General features: G+C 45.6%; 1 protein-coding gene across 1 annotated transcript in view; it reads left to right on the forward strand.

Annotated features, from left to right (window-relative positions):
- LOC129713061 (polyunsaturated fatty acid 5-lipoxygenase-like) overlaps positions 1-19,621 on the forward strand; it is an 86,806-nt gene that overhangs the window by 46,139 nt on the left and 21,046 nt on the right. The window contains 3 exon segments of the mRNA XM_055661940.1: positions 7,844-7,950; positions 11,055-11,227; positions 13,682-13,828. Coding sequence (XP_055517915.1) covers positions 7,844-7,950; positions 11,055-11,227; positions 13,682-13,828 — 427 coding nt within the window.

The following is a 19,621-nucleotide window of genomic DNA, read 5'->3' on the forward strand; positions in this document are numbered from 1 at the left end:
CAATTGCTGTAAATAAATGCCCATTTAAATCGGCTTTCCAGTGGGTTTCTGTGAACGCGCTGGTTTAGAATGTTGACAGCGCGCTAGATTAGTGCCCTCAAATGCCGAGAAAAATACCCAATACCCTGCGGGATATAAAAAGCCCAAAATAAACTATTCGCTATAGATAACTTTAATTACAGGGTTATATATATGCCCCATTTAATGTAAAAATAAGGTACATACCTTTAATTGTTTGCTCTATAAAACCCTGGGGCTGTGAGAGGTCGCGGAATAAAACAGTAATTTTAAGACTATTATAACTATATTATCGAGGCCTATAAAACTAATAATACCTTTTGCGACCGGGTCTTGCAGCGATTTTTCGTTAATGATTTACTAGGCTGAACATGTGCGATTAGTACAGCCTAGTAAAAATCGCGTTTTAAACCCGCCCCCTCCAAACAGCGCCAAAATCGCCGACATGGCTGAGGGCAGATTCCCAATGGCGATTCAGGTAGGTTTTGTAACATACCTACCCTAAGTATTTATCCACTTTAATGCTCTTCGATCTCTGACACCACCTCCTTCTTAATCTCCAACTGCCATAGCATATTTATATTCTCCACACTGATCTCAATGTTCTCCATGGCCTGCTCCATAGTAAATACCAAAGATCATAGAGCGGAGCAAGATGGTTCACTCCGCGAAAAAGCCGTAGTAGGTGATGGGTAATCTTCAGCGCCATTTCCGTAACCAGCTTCCGTCATGGCGTCGAGCTAATTCAGGGAGATTCTGCTTATCAGGCTGAGAGATTAATGGATAGACACAAAATACAGCAGGTCGGGCGTCAAAAGGAATAGGTGACATTTCGGGGCAAGACCCGTCTTCAGACTGAGTCAGGGGAAAGAGGATAGAAATCCATCCTCCCACCCCTCCTCCCCCCTTCCCTCCGACACGGACATGGAGCAATCGCCGACCCCACTTTTTTTTTTGTTAAACATCTATTTCCTTCGGGTGTTTTTTTTTAAATTTCCCCCTGACCATTTCCGTACTTTTTCGATAGCTGCCATACCCGTTTGATGTCATCCTGCTCCTGGTCTCGGCCTGCACCGTTCTGCTGGACATGTTGTGTGTGTGTGTGTGTGTTTGGTGGAGTCTGGGGGGAGAAACGCCGGCACCAAGAGCGAGCGAATGTGTGGACAGACAGACGAAAGCAAAGATCATAGAGTGGAATAGGTGACATTTCAGATCGAGACCCTTCTTCAGACTGCATCAGGGGAAAGAGGAACAAGAGATATAGATGGTACTAAGGACAAATGAATGGAAGATATGCCTATATCTCCCGTTTCCCTGACTGTCAGTCTGAACAAAAGTCTCGACCTGAAATGTCACCTATTCCGCTCTATGATCGTTGCTTTCGTCCGTCTGTCCGTGCGTTCTCTCGCTCTTGGTGCCGGCGATTCTCCCCTCATACTCAGCCAAAGAAACACACACACACACACAGCATGTACGGCAGATCGATGCGGGACAAGACCACGAGCAGGGCGAAGGATGAGATCAAAGGCAGCTATCGACAAAGTTGAACTGAAATATTACCTAGTCCTTTTCTCTAGAGATGCTGCCTGATCCGCTGATTTACTCCAGCCTTTTGTGTCTGTCTTCAGTTTAAACCAGCATCTGGAGTTCCTCCCTGTACAAGGTATGTGCCGTTTCCATGTGTATCAGCGTGTGTCCAGTCAGATTTGGCTTCCAGTCAGATGAAAAGTCACACAAGTTTCCACACACACACTTACTTCAGCAAATAGAGACCAAGGTAGTGCTGACAGTGATGGGGGAATTTGATGAGGGTTTACTGCATTTTAAAAGAAAATTAAAAAAAACATTTAAAACATTTAAAAACTCACAAACTGTTCTCCCGCAACGCTCATTACACTGCGTGAGGCATAACTGAAGTTGGGTCGGGTTTACTGAAATGGTGGAAATTACTCTCTGGTGGCAAGGAGCTTAACAGCAGGGATCTTGGGGTCCAAATTCCACAGCTCCTTGAAAGTGCCAACACAGGTAGATGGAGTGGTAAAGAAGGCTTATGGTAAAGGCAACAGGCAGTGATGTTGCAGTTTTATAGGACTTGTGTTTGGCTGCATGTGGAGTATTGGGTGCAGTTCTGGTTGCCCCCATTACAGGAAGGATGTGGAGGCTTTGAAGAGGTTGCACAAGAGGTTTATCGGAAGTCTGTCTAGTTTGGAGGGTATCAGCCACAAGGAGTGGTAACGGATAGGAATATATAAAAGAGAGGCGTAAATGCGTGGACAGTCAAAACCTTTATCCCTGGGTGGAAATGTCAAAGAATAGAGGGCATTGTTTTAAAGTTAGAGGGGCATAGTTTAAAGAGGATTTTTATAAAGTTTAAAGATATGTTTTTTACTCAGAGGGTTGTTGTTGCCTGGAATATGTTAACAATGATGTGGGCAGCTAGTAGTGGCATTTAAAATAATTTTGGATAGTTACATGGAGATGCAAGGAATGGAGGGATATGGCAGGCAGTGGAAATGGCACCAACAGAGCAACATGGATGAGTACGCACAGTGCATTTAGTCAACAGTGAGGGTGAAGGGGATGAATGTTCAGGGTTGTGAATGGGGAGCATTTGTTCTTGATGGAGCTGAGCTTCTTTCATAGTGTTGTGGAAGTCAACAATGCTGTTGATTCATACAGTGATGTTTCAGCACCTTTAAAGAATAAGAAAGGAGTTTCTAAGTTGCAGTGTCATAGAAACATAGAAAATAGGTGCAGAAGGAGGCCATTCGGCCCTTCGAGCCTGTACCGCCATTCATTGTGATCATGGCTGATCATCCACAATCAGTAACCCGTGCCTGCTTTCTCCCCCTATCCCTTGATTCCGCTAGCCCAGGGGTGAGGAATCTTTTCATGGTGGAAGGCCGCATTAAATAAGCTGTAATCTAATTAGGCCGCATCCAAGAAACTTCAATTAGATATACTTCAAAATGTACATTATTTTATTAAAATAGCCCTCATGACTTACTGATGTTTTAATTGTGGCCGTCAGTCGGGGAGGATTATTTCATTGAATCTTCTTTTACTCTTTGGTATTTTAAATACATTCATTTTAGGATTAAAAATAAAAATAATAAAAAATGTATTACAAAAACATATTAATAATAATAATAAAAAAATTTGTTCCACAAAATTTGGATTCATTCAAAATGCCGCACTTAATTACTTAGATGGCCGCATGTGGCCTTAAGGCCACAGGTTCCCCACCCCTGCGCTAGCCCCTGTCGTGGTTACCAAAACTCAAATTTGGATAAGATGACACAGACTCGGAGAATTCCTCAAGAAGTCGAAAAGCCTTTATTTGCAAACATCGGCTGGAACACTCAGGAAGTCAAACGCCTGCCTGCTCCCTGACAGCTCACACATTGCAGCGGCTAGCTCCTTTTTATTACAGGTTTACAGTCATATCTCCTCTACTTTATAACCATATAACCATATAACAATTACAGCACGGAAACAGGCCATCTCGACCCTTCTAGTCCGTGCCCAACACGTATTCTCCCATAGTCCCATATACCTGCGCTTATACTCCTCTTGTACCCATCCAGTAGGGGGCGCCGTCCAGTTGGTTATGGCTGCCCAGCCTGCAGCTGTTTGCCTTTACACTTCTTTCTTTTATTTTTAGCGTGTTAAAAAGTGTTTTGTTTGGAGGTCTATTCTTTTTTATGTGAGGGATGGGGAAGAGGGAAACTGCTTTTCCTAGCCCCTCCCTGGTCAGATAAGCATTTTTTCTCCGGGCATCATCTTCGACCTGTCCTCGCGGCCCACCATCGGGCCCGGAGCGGCGTTTCCTGAAGCACGGCTCCGGCGGCGGCACAGCGCTGGAGCGCAATCACGGAGTGGAGCAGGCGATGCCTTGCCCGGGTCGCCACGCTGGAGCTCCGGAATGCTGAGACCGCAGGTGAATATCGCGGAGCTGCGGGACTGTGGAGTGGGTTGCCGCGGGCGGCGGCGCTGAACTTTACATCGGGAGCCTAGGATCTTTCACCGAGATCGCCAGTGGTGGAGCTCCATCCAGCGCGGCCTGTTGGCTTCGGAAGCCGTGGTCTCCGGTAAGGAAGCGGCCGTTCCAGGTATCCCAAACCGCTGAGAGGGTTCTCCCGACGCCGGAGCATCATCACCCGGCAAGAAGGGCCTAAAACATCGGGCCCCTTAGCGGCAACTGCGGAGGCCACAAAAGGCCCCGACTATGGGTGTACAAGGGGATGGGGACTGGACTTTGTGCCTTCCCTCACAGTGGGAACCATTGTGGGGGGATGTTTTTTATGTTTATTGTTAAATTCCTTTATAATGTTATGTGGTATTCTTATTAATGTGCTGCAATGGCAACTTGTATTTCACTTCACCAATTGGTGTATGTGACAATAAATGAACCTTTGAACCTTCTATACTGACACTCTCTGTCCTGCCACCATTAACTTCCATTGTTGATTCAGTCTTATCTGAATTCTTACATCTCTTCCCATATCTCTTCTCCTTTCGCTACCCTTATTTCCCAGCGGTCACTGTAATCTCCTAGCTGTCACTCTAACTCACCCATCACCCTCTATTTCGCTACCCTTATCTCCCAGCTACAACTGGCTCGTTACAAAGATTACATACCAATTACAAAGTTTTTAATGCCAGTTTATAGGTTGAATACAAAGATACAAATGAATTATTAAGCAGCAGGCAGTGAAGAAAACGAATGGTATGTTGGCTTTCATAGCAAAAGGATTTGAGTATAGGAGCAGGGAGATTCTACTGCAGTTGTACAGGGTCTTGGTGAGACCACACCTGGAGTATTGCGTACAGTTTTGGTCTCCAATTCTGAGGAAAGACATTCTTGCCATAGAGGGAGTACAGAGAAGGTTCACCAGATTGATTCCTGGGATGTCAGGACTTTCATATGAAGAAAGACTGTATAGACTTGGCTTGTACTCGCTAGAATTTAGAAGATTGAGGGGGGATCTTATAGAAACTTACAAAATTCTTAAGGGGTTGAACAGGCTAGATGCAGGAAGATTGTTCCCGATGTTGAGGAAGTCCAGGTCAAGGGGTCACAGTTTGAGGATAAAGGGGAAATCCTTTAGGACCAAGATGAGAAAAACATTTTTCACACAGAGAGTGGTGAATCTCTGGAACTCCCTGCCACAGAAGGTAGTTGAGGCCAGTTCATTGTCTATATTTAAGAGGGTTAGATGTGGCCCTTGTGGCTAAAGGGATCAGGGGTTATGGAGAGAGGGCAGGTACAGGATACTGAGTTGGATGATCAGCCATGATCATATTGAATGGTGGTGCAGGCTCGAAAGGCCGAATGGCCAACTCCTGCACCTATTTTCTATGTTTCGATTACAAAGATACACAAGTAGAAATAAGTAACTTGTTTACTGAGTAAATGATTCAATTAAATGACTAATAATAACATGAGTGTGCTGCTAAACGACTAACAATAACCATATAACCATATAACCATATAACAATTACAGCACGGAAACAGGCCATCTCGACCGTTATAGTCCGTGCCGAACAAGTATTCTCCCCTAGTCCCATACACCTGCGTTCAGACCATAACCCTCCATACCTTTCCCGTCCATATAACTATCCAATAACGTGGGCATTAAGTAAAATAGCTGATGTCTGATGCTGCTATGTATGTACTACCATACCCCTAGCCCTCTAACTTTCTTTTAAATTCATCCAGCGAATTGGCCTTTACTGCCTTCTGTTCCAGAGAATTCCACAAATTCATAACTGGGTGAAAACGGTTTTTCTCATTTCAGTTTTAAATGGCCTCCCCTTTAGCCCCTGGTTCTGGACTCCCCCATCATTGGGAACATTTTTCCTGCATCTAGCTTGTCCAGTCCTTTTAGAATTTTATACATTTCAATAAGATACCCTCTCATCCTTCTAAATTCCAGCAAATACAAGCCCAGTCTTTCCAATCTTTCCTTATATGACAGTCCCACCATCATGGGGATTAACCTCGTGAACCTACGCTGCATTGCCTCAATAGCAAGGATGTCCTGCCTCAAATTAGGAGACCAAAACAAAATACTTCCAGATGTGGTCTCACCAGTGCCCTGTACAACTGAAGAAGGACCTATACTCCTATACTCAAATCATCTTGTTATGAAGGCCAACATGCCATTAGTTTTCTTCTCTGCCTGCTGTAGCTGCATGCTTTCAGTGACTGTTGTACAGGGACACCCAGATCTCGCTGCACTTCCCTTTTACCTAATCTGACACCATTGAGATAATAATCTGCCTCCTTGTTCTTGCCGCCAAAGTGTATAACTCACTGAACCTGTCCAAGTCGCCTTGCAACCTCCTAGCATCCTCTTCGCAGTTCACATCTGCAAATTTGCTAGTGTTACTTTTAATCCCATCATCAAAATCATTTATATTGTAAATAGTTGCGGCCCCAGCACCGAACCTTGCAGCACTCCACTCGCCACTGCCTGCCATTCTGACAGGGACCCATTTATTCCTATTTCCTGTCTGCCAACCAATTCTCTATCCATGTCAATACCCTACCACCAATATCAATTGCTCTAATTTTGCCCACTATTCTCCTATATGGGACCTCATTAAATCCTCTCTGAAAGTCCAGATACACCACATCCACTGGCTCTCCTTCATCCATTTTACTTGTCACATCCTCTAAAAATTCCAGAAGATTAGTCGTCAACAAAATAGAGAGAGTACAGAGGAGATTTACTAGAATGTTGCCTGGGTTTCAGCAACTAAGTTACAGAGAAAGGTTGAACAAGTTAGGGCTTTATTCTTTGGAGCGCAGAAGGTTAAGGGGGGACTTGATAGAGGTTTTTTAAATGATGAGAGGGATAGACAGAGTTGACGTGGAAAAGCTTTTCTCACTGAGAGTAGGGAAGATTCAAACAAGGGGACATGACTTGAGAATTAAGGGACTGAAGTTTAAGGGTAACATGAGGGGGAACTTCTTTACTCAGAGAGTGGTAGCTGTGTGGAATGAGCTTCCAGTGAAGGTGGTGGAGGCAGGTTCGTTTTTATCATTTAAAAATAAATTGGATAGTTATATGGATGGGAAGGGAATGGAAGGTTATGGTCTGAGCGCAGGTATATGGGACTAGGGGAGATGATGTGTTCGGCACGGACTAGAAGGGTCGAGATGGCCTGTTTCCATGCTGTAATTGTTATATGGTTATAAGGAGGATTTCCCCTTCATGAATCCATGCTGACTTGGGCCAATCCTTTTACTGCTATCAAAATGTGCTGTTATTACTTCTTTAATAATTGACTCCAGCATCTTTCACACCACCGATGTCAGGCTAACTGGTCCATAATTCCCCATTTTCTCTCTTGCTCCTTTCTTGAAAAGTGGGATAACATTATCTACCCTCCAATCCACTGGAACTGATGCGGAACCTATAGAACATTGGAAAATGATCACCAATGCGTCCACAATTTCTAGAGCCATCTCCTTGTGTACACTCGGATGTAGACCATCTTTTCTCACAGCACTTTCTGCGACAAATCCGCTCCCTTGGAGCAAACCTTGTTATATTAGCTGATAAATTGACTAATTCGCTAACTTACTGATTTGCTAATTAAATTCCTAAGCCAATCCCTGCACTCACTCCTTCACCTGCCGTTCCTCTGCTGACCTTGACCTGACGGATTCAACTGCACGGAATGAACCCTTACGGGCGCCAGTGTCCCTGCCCTCCATCTCTCCTATCTCTGACCTAGATACCTCACACATCTTAGATAGACAGAAGTATAGCATCATGCAGGCTTCTAACTGAAAACTGTTTTTTTTATACAGGATGGAGAATCTGTATCTGAATCGATTCATGTACATGTTTCAGACTTCATGGACTGATTTTGCTGATTTTGAGCAGATCTTTGTCCAAATTAGCAATACAATTTCAGGTAAGTCACATTCAATGTGCTTTGAAAAAAGCAAGTCCTCCATTCCCCAGGTTACACACCAGTATTCAGGTGGTCTACTGACCAGGAAAACCTTCCACTCCTAACCAGAGGATTAACACACCAGGATTTATTTTGGATTAGAATGTAGTTAGTTCCTCTCACCTGAGCGTTTAACAGTCGTACAATTGTACTGCTCAGAAACTGGCCCTTCAGCCCACCACATCCAGGCTCACCATTTTTTTTAAATTTATTAATCCCATTTTCCACATTAAGACTGCATTGTTCAACAATCTGCATAGTAATGTGCCTGCCTAAATGCCTCTTACACTTATTAATTTGTATCTAATTCCACCACTCATTCTATATCTAATTTTGTTTTCCTTTGTATCCATTATCTATATCCTATTGAAGGCTGCTGTTTAGTCTGTGTCCACCTGGTCTTGACCTTGATTCTGGAGGCAATGCGGCACTGTGGCACAGCTGGTAGAGCTACTGCCTCACAGCGCCAGAGACCCAGGTTCAGCCTTGATCTCAGTTGCTGTCTATGTGCAGTTTGCACATTCCTCCCTGTGACTGTGAGTTTCCTCGGGGTGCTCCGTTTTGTTCCACATTCCAAAGGCATGTGGGTTAATTGGCTGTAAATTACCTCTAGTGTGTAATGCAGTGGTTCCCAAACTTTTTGAGCACATGGAATACAGGTATAATGAAGTTAACCTTGCAGCACTCGTTTGACTTAGCATCCATTCCTCCTCCTCTCTCCCAAACATCCCCGGGCTGTCCTCTACTTCCCTCACGAGATCCCCTTCTCAGTTAAAGTTTAGATTTCCCTCCCTGCCCTCAACTCTCTCCCACTCCCTCCCCTTCATCTTTCCCCCACTCTTTCTCTCTCACTATCTTTCCCTCCCCCACTTTTTCTCCCCCCCCACTATCTCCATCTCCACCAGTCTCCATTTCCCTCTCCCTCCCTCTCTCTCCTCCCTCTCCCTCCTCCCCCCTCTCCCTCCCTCTCCTCCTCCCTCTCTCTGCCTCCACTATCTCTTCCTCCCCCTCCCCCACTCACCCTCTCCCTCTCTCTTTTTCTCTCCCTGGGGTTTTCTCTTTCCCGCTTTTTAGCAAAGATTATAGCTCTGCTCTATAATCTTTGGTCTGGAGAAGGGGAGAGTGAGGGGGGGGGGAGGAGGAGGAGAGTGAGAAGCCGAAGTGAAATACAGAGCTGTCAGTGAGGAGAAAGAGTGTGAGGGGGGAAAGAGTGAAGGGGGGAGGCGAGGGAATGGGAGAGGAGAGACTGGGAGGAGAGGGAGAGCAAGGAGCTGGAGCTTAAGGCAGCTGTCAGTGAGTTGGGGAGAGGTGAAACAAGGACGAGTGTGCGGGGTTAGAGTGTGAGGGGAATGAGAAGCTGAAGCAAAATACAGAGCTGTCAGTGAGCGTGAGAAGTAGAGAGCAGCGGAGATGGGGGAGTGAGGGAGTTTGAGGGGCAGTGAGGAGAGTGAAGGGCAGTGAGAAACTGTGAGGGGAAAGAGAGAGAGTGCGAGGGAGTGAGAGAAATAGTGCAAGGGAGAGGGACCGGGGGAGAGAGGGGACAGTGAGGGGCGGGGACCAGATAGAGAGGGGGCAGTGAATAGATGGGTGCAGGAGTAGGCCATTTGAAAGCATCCAGAGAACCTGCCTCCACCGCCCTCTGAGGCAAAGAATTCCACAGAGAAAAAGTTTCCTCGTCTCCTTTCTAAATGGCTTACTCCTTATTCTTAAACTGCGGCCCCTGGTTCTGGACTCCCCCAACATCGGGAACATGTTTCCTGCCTCTTGCATGTCCAAGCCCTTAACAATCTTATATGTTTCAATGAGATGCCCTCTCATCTTTCTAAACTCCAGAGTGTACAAGCCCAGCTTCTCTATTCTCTCAGCATATGACAGTCCCGCCATCCCGGGAATTAACCTTGTAAACCTACGCTACACTCCCTCAATAGCAAGAATGTCCTTCCTCAAATTAGGGGACCAAAACTGCACACAATACTCCAGGTGTGGTCTCACTAGGGCTCTGTACAACTGCAGAAGGACCTCTTTGCTCCTATATGCGATTCCTCTTGTTCAAAAGGCCAACATGCCATTTGCTTTCTTCACTGCCTGCTGTACCTGAATGCTTACTTTCATAGACTGATGTACAAGGATCCCCAGATCCCTTCGTACTACCCCTTTTCCCTACTTGACTTAATCTGCCTTCCTGTTTTTGCTACCGAAGTGGATAACCTCACATTTATCCGCATTAAACTTTATCTGCCATGCATCTGCCCACTTCCCCAACCTGCCCAAGTCACCCTGCATTTGCATAGCATCCTCCTCACAGTTCACCCTGCCACCCAGCTTTGTGTCATCTGCAATTTGCTAAAGTTACTTTGAATCCCTTCATCCAAATCATTGATGTATATTGTAAATAGCGGTCCCAACACCAAGCCTTGCAGTACTCCACTAGTCACCGCCTGCCATTCTGAAAGAGACCCGTTAATCCCTACTCTTTGTTTCCTGTTTGCCAGCCAATTCTCTATCCAGTCAGCATTCTACCCCCAGTACCATGTGCCCTAATTTTGCCCACTAATCTCCTATGTGGGACCTTATCAAATGCTTTCAGAAGGTCCAGGAGGACTGACCCTGACACTGATGGTGGAGTGGTTCGAGATGGTACAGGGGTGGACAGTGAGGGGGCAGAGAGGGAGGGGGGGGGAGGGGTTACCTTGACACGGAGGGTTGCATGGCTGTAGAACGTACAGGAGGAGGACACACGTTACAAAGATTCAGCTTTGCACAAAATCCACTCAAAGGCACAAATTAGGGTCAGTGAAACAGGAGACAAATCTAGATGGAGCTTCACACACATCAGGAGTAGAACAGGAGATCTTCCCCTGAACTCCATTGGTGTTGTGATCCTGTTGGAGTTTCGAAGAGAGAGATGGTTGGATTATTCTTGGTGAGGAAGTTCAAGTGTCATTGAACAAGGAGAGGTGATTAGAGGTTAGACAACTGTACTTGGGGAAGTGGGGAGGACAAGGTGGAAGCAGTGAAATAATCGCACCCACCCTACCCATGTGTTTCTCCCGTACCACTGACAGACTACGTCATGCAGCACTGGCAGGAGGACTTCATGTTCGGCTACCAGTTCCTCAACGGCTGCAATCCTGTCGTTTTTGAGAAGTGCAACAAACTCCCGGACAACTTTCCAGTCACTACTGAAATGGTGGATACCAGCCTGGAACGGAACCTCACCCTAGAGGAAGAGATTAAGGTAGAACTCATCACTGGCATACAGCACTAAACACTGAGGAACTGTTACAAAATTTTGAGATTTTAAAAATCAAGTCTGCAATTTATCCCATCAGATAAAGCATAAATAAGTTTAAATTTGACATATCTTCAGTAATAAAAAAGTTATGGCCATTTTCATACTTGGAAATTAGCATCTTGTTCCCTATTGCTTTTGCATTGACTTAACACAAAAGCTGTGATCGAGGACAGTCAAAGCCCATAACTTTTTTTAAACTGAAAGAAATGTTCAGTTATTATAGATTGAAGCATTCTGAAACTAATATGAAACAATCTTACTTGGATGACCTGAAATTAATGCATATAATTAGTTAGTTACCCAATTGTACCTAATTACATAATTCAATTACTTAATCTAAACATCTATCCATTTCTTAAGAAAAGATCAACATTTTTAAATAGCCTAAGTGTCCAAATAACATACATACAATAATGCACAATATAACATGATTTTTAAATATCGTCATGGATTTATAGGCCAAATGGAAGGAATTTAGTGTTTAATACCTGGAAATTAATGGCCATTTAAATCATCTTGCAAGTGGGTTTTTCTGGAACGCGATCATTTGGAACGTTGTATTTGAGCCCCATATCGGCAGGAAAAATACTGCCGGTTCGGAGAGGCTCAAAGTCACCTTTTCGCAACTTAAAATTTTGATTAAAGGGAACTTAAGAAGCACTTTTTAATGTAAAATTAAACAGCCTACCTTGCTTGTCCCCTACGTGAGATCCGTACCGTTGTTGGCGTTCATGGCTTTGGAAAATGATTTTTAATTTACTATAATAATTAAATTATCCAACTTAGTTTAAACATAAGGGCAGAGAACGGCAGTCGCAGCAATTTTTCTTGAGCAATTAAACAGGCTGATGAACATCGATTTAAACAGCCTGGAGGAAACGGCATTTTAAACCCGCCCCCCTCTCAAAGGCGCCAAAGTCGCGCACACGGGCAGTGACAGAACTGCAGCGCCGCTGAAGGTAAGTTTTGCAACATACCTACACTGTAGTGTAACGGTGCACAGACACCTTGCTAAACACTGGGGCACTGCAGTGTAGCTGATCATAGACATCCCCTAAACACTAGGGGAACGACAGTGTAGCTGACCTTAGATACCCACTAAATACTGGGGCACTGCAGCGTAATGAAGGGTGGCACAGCTGGTGGAGTTGCTGCTGCACAGAACTAGGGACCCAGCCTCAACCCTGACTTTGCGAGCTGTCAGTGTAGAGTTTGCACATTCTCCCACATCCCAAAGACACGCAGGTTTAAACGTCAATTGGCCTTCTGTAAATTGCCCCTAGTGTGTAGGAAGTGGATTGGAAAGTGGGATAACATAAAACTAATGTGATTGGGTGATTGATGGTCGGTGTGGGCTGTGGGCTGAAGGTCCTGTTTCCATGCCGTATCTCTAAATACAATACAATATAATACAATAATGCTTTATTAGCCAAGTATGTTTTGCAACATACGAGGAATTTAATTTACCAAGTTAGTCATACAAATAAAAAGCAACAGAACACACATAATACATTTTAACATAAACATCCACCACAGTGACCTCCACATTCCTCACTGTGAAGGAAGGTGAAAAAAAGTTCAATTTCTTCCCTTCTTTGTTCTCCCACGCCGTCGGGGGCCTTGAGCGTTCCGTTAACGGGACAGTCTTATTCCTGTAGCCGGCGGTCGGGCCCTACATGTCGGGGATCAAGCTCTCGCATCGGGAGATCTCAGCTCCCCCGCGCCGGCGAACGGAATCCGGGTTGTGGCTTGTCCAACCTTCTGCGTCGTTGGAGCTCCCGACATCTACGGTCTCTGCCCGAGACTGCGAGCTCTCGATGGTAAGGTCCGCAGGCTGTGGTTGGAGCGATCGAAGGCAAAGGATTGTCTCCGATAGTAAGTCCACGCCCCACGGGGGCTCAAAGTCATTCCCGAGTGAGGCCTCCAGCTCCATGATGTTAGGCCGCAGAGCGACCGGAGATACGACCCGGAAAACAATCGCATCTCCGGCAAGGTAAGAAATTGAGAAAAAGTTTCACCCGACACCCTCCCCCTCCCCCACGTAAAAGGAACCAGAGAACATTTGCACAAACTTTTAAAACACGCTAAAACAAAAAAAAAGATGAAAAGGCACACTATAACAAAAAAAAGACGAAATAACAGACTGTTGGCGAGGCTGCCAATAGTATGGTGCCCCCAGTGGTACTAAACTAAACCAAACTAAACCAAACTACCACAGATAACGTGCTAAACAGTGGGGACACTGCAGAATGTAACTAATCTGAGATACTAACCTAAACACTGGGGCACTATAGAGTTTAATTAACGAAGGCATGGCTTGTGTAGCCGTGTCACCAACTTCTCTCCCATAGTGAGTCTGTTGTTTTATGATATTCTTGTGCTTTTTACTGTGGACAGGAAGGTAACATTTACCTGGCAGACTATAAGATCATGGATGGAGTTCCTGCCAACGCTACAGACCCCTGCACCATGCAGTACCTGACAGCACCCATCTGCTTGTTGTACAATAACTTAAGGAAGAAGCTGGTCCCCATCGCAATCCAGGTAATCAGGAAGGCAGCCCAGGGGAACAAGGCAGCAGTATGGAGCTGCAGCAATCAGGCTGGCACTGCCAGTGTCTGCTGATAATGTGTATGTGTGGGGGGTGGGGGTGGGGGAAACTTTTAATCTCTTCCCTGCATGGAGACCCGACCTTTTCCCTGTCGGAGCTCCGTTGCCGTTGGGGCCTAGCGCCGTGGAGCGGCCTCCACCGGAACGACCTGGAGGCTCAAGTCACGGAGCCTGTGGAGCTGTGGAGCTGCTGAGGAGCTGCTGCAGACTTACCTACGTGGAGCTGGCCGGCTTCGGGGCGTGGAGAGCGGCGGTGGCGCGTTGATGCGGCCCGGCTCCGGTGGATGGTGACACCGGGAGCTCGCGGATCCCCGGTGGGAGGCTGCTTTGCGGGGCACCGGCAGCGGCGACTTCTCCCGCCCGAATTGCGGGGTTGAGAGTGACCTGGAGGGGGGCCCTACAACGCCCGGCGCGGCCTTAATTTGCCGCGGACTAGCGCCCGCCGGGGGCTTTGACCTCGACTTCGGGAGGGAAATGGAGTGCAGGGGAGAGACAAGAACTTTGCCTTCCATCACAGTGAGGAGGAGAGCCACTGTGATGGATGTTTATGTGAATAGTGTTGGTGTATGTTTTGGTTCTTTTATTGTATGGCTGCAGAAACTACATTTCGTTTGAACCTCATGTGAGGTTCAAATGACAAATAAAGGTATTGTATTGTATTGTATTGATTGGATTGGTGAGCCAAGGGGGCCAATGATGCATGTGAAAGGTAGTATGAAGGGGGAGTTGGAGCCAGGCCCTGCAATGGTGAGGGAACTGTTCAAACAGCAGCTCAGTAAAACCCATTGTGATAGAATTCTCCATTAATCTCACTGCACTGACTCTTCCCCTGTTGTCCTGTCAGTCCTCTCTTTAGTGGAGTGTTTACCTGGTCCCATGTTGAAAGCTACCGTTAATTTCACTTCTAACTTTACAATTAAATCAAGATCGTACCAACCCGCTGCATTAACCACTGCTTGTCCCTTATTTGTCTCTCTTCAATAGAGTGGTGCAGCTGGTAAAGCTGATGCCACACCGCATCCGAGACTCAGGTTTGATCCAGACCTTGGGTGTTGTCTGTGTGGATTTAGCATGTTCTTCCTGCGACATTGTTGGTTTCCTCCGGGTCCTCCAGTTTCCTCCCACATCCCAGAGATATGTGGGTTTGCAGGTTAATTGGTCTCTGTATATTGTCCCATGTGAGTAGGGAGTGGATGCAAAAGTGGGATAATGTAGCTAAATGGCCGGCGTGGACCAATGGGCTTGTTTCCATGCTGTGTCTTTCAATCATTCCATCAGTTTATTCCAGTTTACCAACTATCCTCCCCCTGAAATAATGTCCCACTATTTACTTTCAAAATGTGATCACTTATGTTAAATCTCTTCTGGCTTTCTCTAGAGAGCAGGACCCACTTTCCCATCTCCCAATGTTACTGAAATTCCTCGTCTTTGATATCATTGTAATGAATCTCTGGAACCTCTGCAAGACCCTGGCATCCTTGCCCGAATGGTGTCCAGAACTGTTTGTTGTGTCTGGTTAACTCCCAGTCAATGATTCCTGAACTGTTAGAGTGCATCATTTACATCATGGATGGAAAAAGGTTGTTATTTTTCACAAAAAGATTGCAGCAAGAAAGACAAGAGAATAGACAATAGGTGCAGGAGTAGGCCATTTGGCCCTTCCAGTCAGCACTGCCATTCAATGTGATCATGGCTGATCATCCCCAATCAGTACCTCGTTCCTGCCTTCTCCCCATATCCCCTGACTCCGCTACTTTTACGAGCCCATCCTCTCTCTTGAAAGCATCCAGAGAACCTGCCTCCACCGCCCTCTGAGGCAGAGAATTCCACAGACTCACCACTCTCTGTGAGAAAAAGTGTTTCCTCGTCTCCGTTCTAAATGGCTTACTCCTTATTCTTAAAACTGTGGCCCCTGGTTCTGGACTCCCCCAACATCGGGAACATGTTTCCTGCCTCTATCGTGTCCAAGCCCTTAACAATCTTATATGTCTCAATCAGATAACCTCTCATCCTTCTAAACTATAAACTTTACAAGTAATAGAAGAACTTTACAGCTAAAAGAAGGAAGGTAGAGACAGGAAAAGCATTTGGTTTTACACACCATTTACCACGCAAGAACAATACTAAGTGCTATGTAGTCTAAACATTAAATAGCTACTTTTATCAGTCAGAAAAAGTGTAGGTCAGTTTGTAAACAATATTCACTGCATGGTGGATATTTTCAACAAACGTGGTTTTAATGGAGAATGTTAGCTTCTTGGTGGATTGAGATAAGCTGGCAAGTAGTTGTCTGAAATGCATTAAATCTCTGGAATTTTATGCAACAATTGAGGGGATCTGTCCGAGGTACAAAAAGCAAGAGAGGCATGTATAGGGGAGGCAGTAAACGTTTCCCCGTGGTAAGAAGGCCTGCAACAAATGGCATACCAAAGAGATCATTGTTGGGTCCACTGTTGTTCATTATTTATATTAAAGATTTAGATGAGAATGTCGGTGGCATGGTTAGTAAGTTTGCAGATGACACTAAAATTAGTGGTATGGTCTACTGTGAAGGATATTTATTACAAAGGGATCTTGGGCGAGGAATGACAGATGGAGTTTAATTCAGATCAAGGCGAGGTATTGCATTTTTGTAAGACAGCCAAGGGAAGGACTTGCACAGTAAATTGTAAGGACCAGGGGAGTGTTGTAGAACAGGGAGACATCAGGATGCAGGGTACATAGTTTCATGGAAGTGGTGACAAAGGTATCACTTTATGGTTGAGAAGATGTTTGACATGCTTGCCTTCATCGTTCAGTGTATCAAATACAGAAGTCTGGATGTCACATTACGACATGACATACAAGACAGACACGAAGTACAAGATGTTTGTAAGGCCATATTGGGAGTACCATGTACAGTTCTGATATACGAACCATGTCATTAAATTGTAATTGGTGCAAAACGTTTTATGACAATGTTACCAAGACTGGAGGGTTTCAGATATAAGGAGAGGCTGGAAGAATTGGGCCTTTTTCTCTGGAGAGTTGAAGGGGAAGGGCTGACCTTGTATGAGTATATAAAATTGTGAGGTTTAAAAGGGTGGGGTGGGAGAAAGTCTGGCGAGTGATATGTGGATACAGGTGAAGGGGTTTGATTTGTGGATGGGCAGACAAAGGCAGGAAATGAAAAGGAAGGTGAAATGTGAAGTTCACAGGGATTGTCCTGTGAACCACTCTGACGACCGCTCATTAGAAAGTTGTGACTACAGCATGGATTTTGGAAAAGGGTCCTACAGCAAGGAGAAGTTACTCCACGGAGTTTAGAGTGTTTCTCCAAGGTTTTTACGTGATTGTTTGATTGACATGTTCAGGAGGTAAGGAGTAAGTGAGAGGACGGAGAGAAATAATTTTTATTGATTGATGAATCAAAGGCCACAGAACCAAGCATAAATATTCGAGCCAGGACTCTCAGGACTGAGTTGGTAGAAATTTGGAACTATCTGGAATTGTTATTATTTCTGGGGAAAAAAAAGAGTGGGATTAACTCAGTGGATCGGGAACATCTCTGGAGGACATGGGCAGGCGATATTTTATATTACTGGACTGTAGAGTGTAAACAGATATAACATAGAACAATACAGCACAAGATAGGGGCACAATGGTTGAGAGCCTTTGTCGGGGAGGATGGGGGGGGGGGGGGGGGGACAAAGCCTGGGAAGTGACTGGCGAGGTGGGGGTGGGTTGATTGGCAGATGAGTGGCAAAGGCCAGAGATGGGAAGGGGACAAAATGGGTGTCAGATTAGGAGATTAAAGGAGTGAATTTTAAACCCAGAGGAAGGGGTGTGATGGAAGGGGATGAGGGGGGGGGAGATAAATAGGGGTGGGATAGTTAAAATAACATGTGCACACCAAGCTGGGGCACAGGAACGAGAGGGGGGAGAAGAAAAGGTGTTACCAATAATTCAGTGTCAGAAACAGAAGTACTGGGATATAATTCAACATTCATGTCGTTGGATTGTAGGATACCCAAGCGGAATATGAAGTGCTGTTCCTCCAATTTGTCTCAGTCTGGCAATGGAGGAGGCCCAGGACACAAAGGTCGGTAGGGGAATATAAAAGAGGGTTCTTTTATACCTGCATCTGTAGTTCCATGTATCTGCATTCTACTATCACTGGATATGTTGACTGCAGAGTGTAAACAGGTATAACATAGAACAATACAGCACAAGATAGGGGCACAATGTTTATGCTGAACATGTCCAGTAACATTTCTCTGCCCAGATCCAAGTGTTTTCTGTTCAGAAATTATACCCCAGTGCTGCAGTTTTGTTCTCCTTAATTCTGCCTCTTTTCTTTCAGAAGAACCTTTTTGTGCTTTTGTTTTTTGGTCTTTTTGTGAAGACGATAGACAGACTTACTTCTGTTTCTGACCCTGAATGTACTTTGATCTCTTGTATGAATGCAAAAGTTTCAACCATTGATAACACCCAGAAATGGGCACGAGGGGGAGGAATTAAATGAAATGACAGCGTTAATAGAGAAACAATGCCGGGGAATTTGACAGGATTGAAGACTGACAATTCCCCAGGGCCTCGATAGAACTGAGAATAAATGACATATAAGTGCTAGAGTAACTCATCGGGTCAGGGAGTATCCCTGGAGCAGTAGTTCCCAAACGGCGTGACTCGAAGAGTGGTGTGCTGTGTAGCCATTCTGCGTGTGCCATGGTTAAAAAAAAAATTCACACAAGGTCTGTGTCCAGTGACTGAGTCCCATGGGGTGGAATTGAGACACAGCAGCAGGTCAGAGGCAAGAGGGCGGTCGGAATCCTGGCCACAGGATGCTCCAGGGAGTACAACACATCTGTCCGCTCCCTGTACGGTTTACAACCGCGCCACTCTCAGAGTCAGGGTCAGCCCCTCCCCCCCACTGTCCCCTCCCACTTTATGCCTCGTTGTCCCCTCTAACTCTCTGCCCCCTTACTCCCCCCTCTTACTCTGTGCCCCCTTACACTCTTTGCCCCCTCACTGTCCACCCCCTGTACAGTCTAAAGCCACTCTCGTTGTCAGAGTCAGCTCCTCTCACTGTCCGCCTCCTGTATCTCTATCTTATCCTCGTCCCTTACAGCCCACTCAATCTGATCTCCGTCCCTCACTGTCTCTCCCTCTCTCAGTTCAGTTTATTGTTACGTGCACCGAGGTACAGTGAAAGGCTTTTTGTTGCGTGCCAGACAAGTCAGCAGAAAGACAATACATGATTACAATCAATCCATTCACAGTGCACGATAAGTGAATAACGTTTAGTGCAAGGTAAAGCCAGCAATGCCTGATCAAGGGTAGTCCGAGGGTCATCAAAGAGGTAGATCATAGTTCAGCACTGCTCTCTGTGGTAGGACGGTTCAATTGCCTGACAACAGCTGGGAAGAAACTGTCCCTGAATTTGATGGTGTGGGTTTTCACACTTCTATACCTTTTGCCTGATGGGAGAGGGGAGAGGAGTGAGTGGCCAGGGTGCAACTCGTCCTTGATTAAGCTGTTGGCCTTGCCGAGGCAGCGTGGGGTATAAACAGAGTCAATAGAAGGGAGGTTGGTTTGTGTGATGGTCTGGGCTACTTTCACAATTCGCTGCAATTTCTTGTGGTCTTCAATGGAACTGTTCCCAATTCAAGCTGTGATGCATCATGATGAAATGCTTTCTATGATGCATCTGTAGAAGTTGGTGAGAGTTGTTGGGGACATGCCAAA

This window comes from Leucoraja erinacea, chromosome 34 (assembly GCF_028641065.1).
Source record: "Leucoraja erinacea ecotype New England chromosome 34, Leri_hhj_1, whole genome shotgun sequence".
Classification (NCBI taxonomy): domain Eukaryota; kingdom Metazoa; phylum Chordata; class Chondrichthyes; order Rajiformes; family Rajidae; genus Leucoraja; species Leucoraja erinaceus.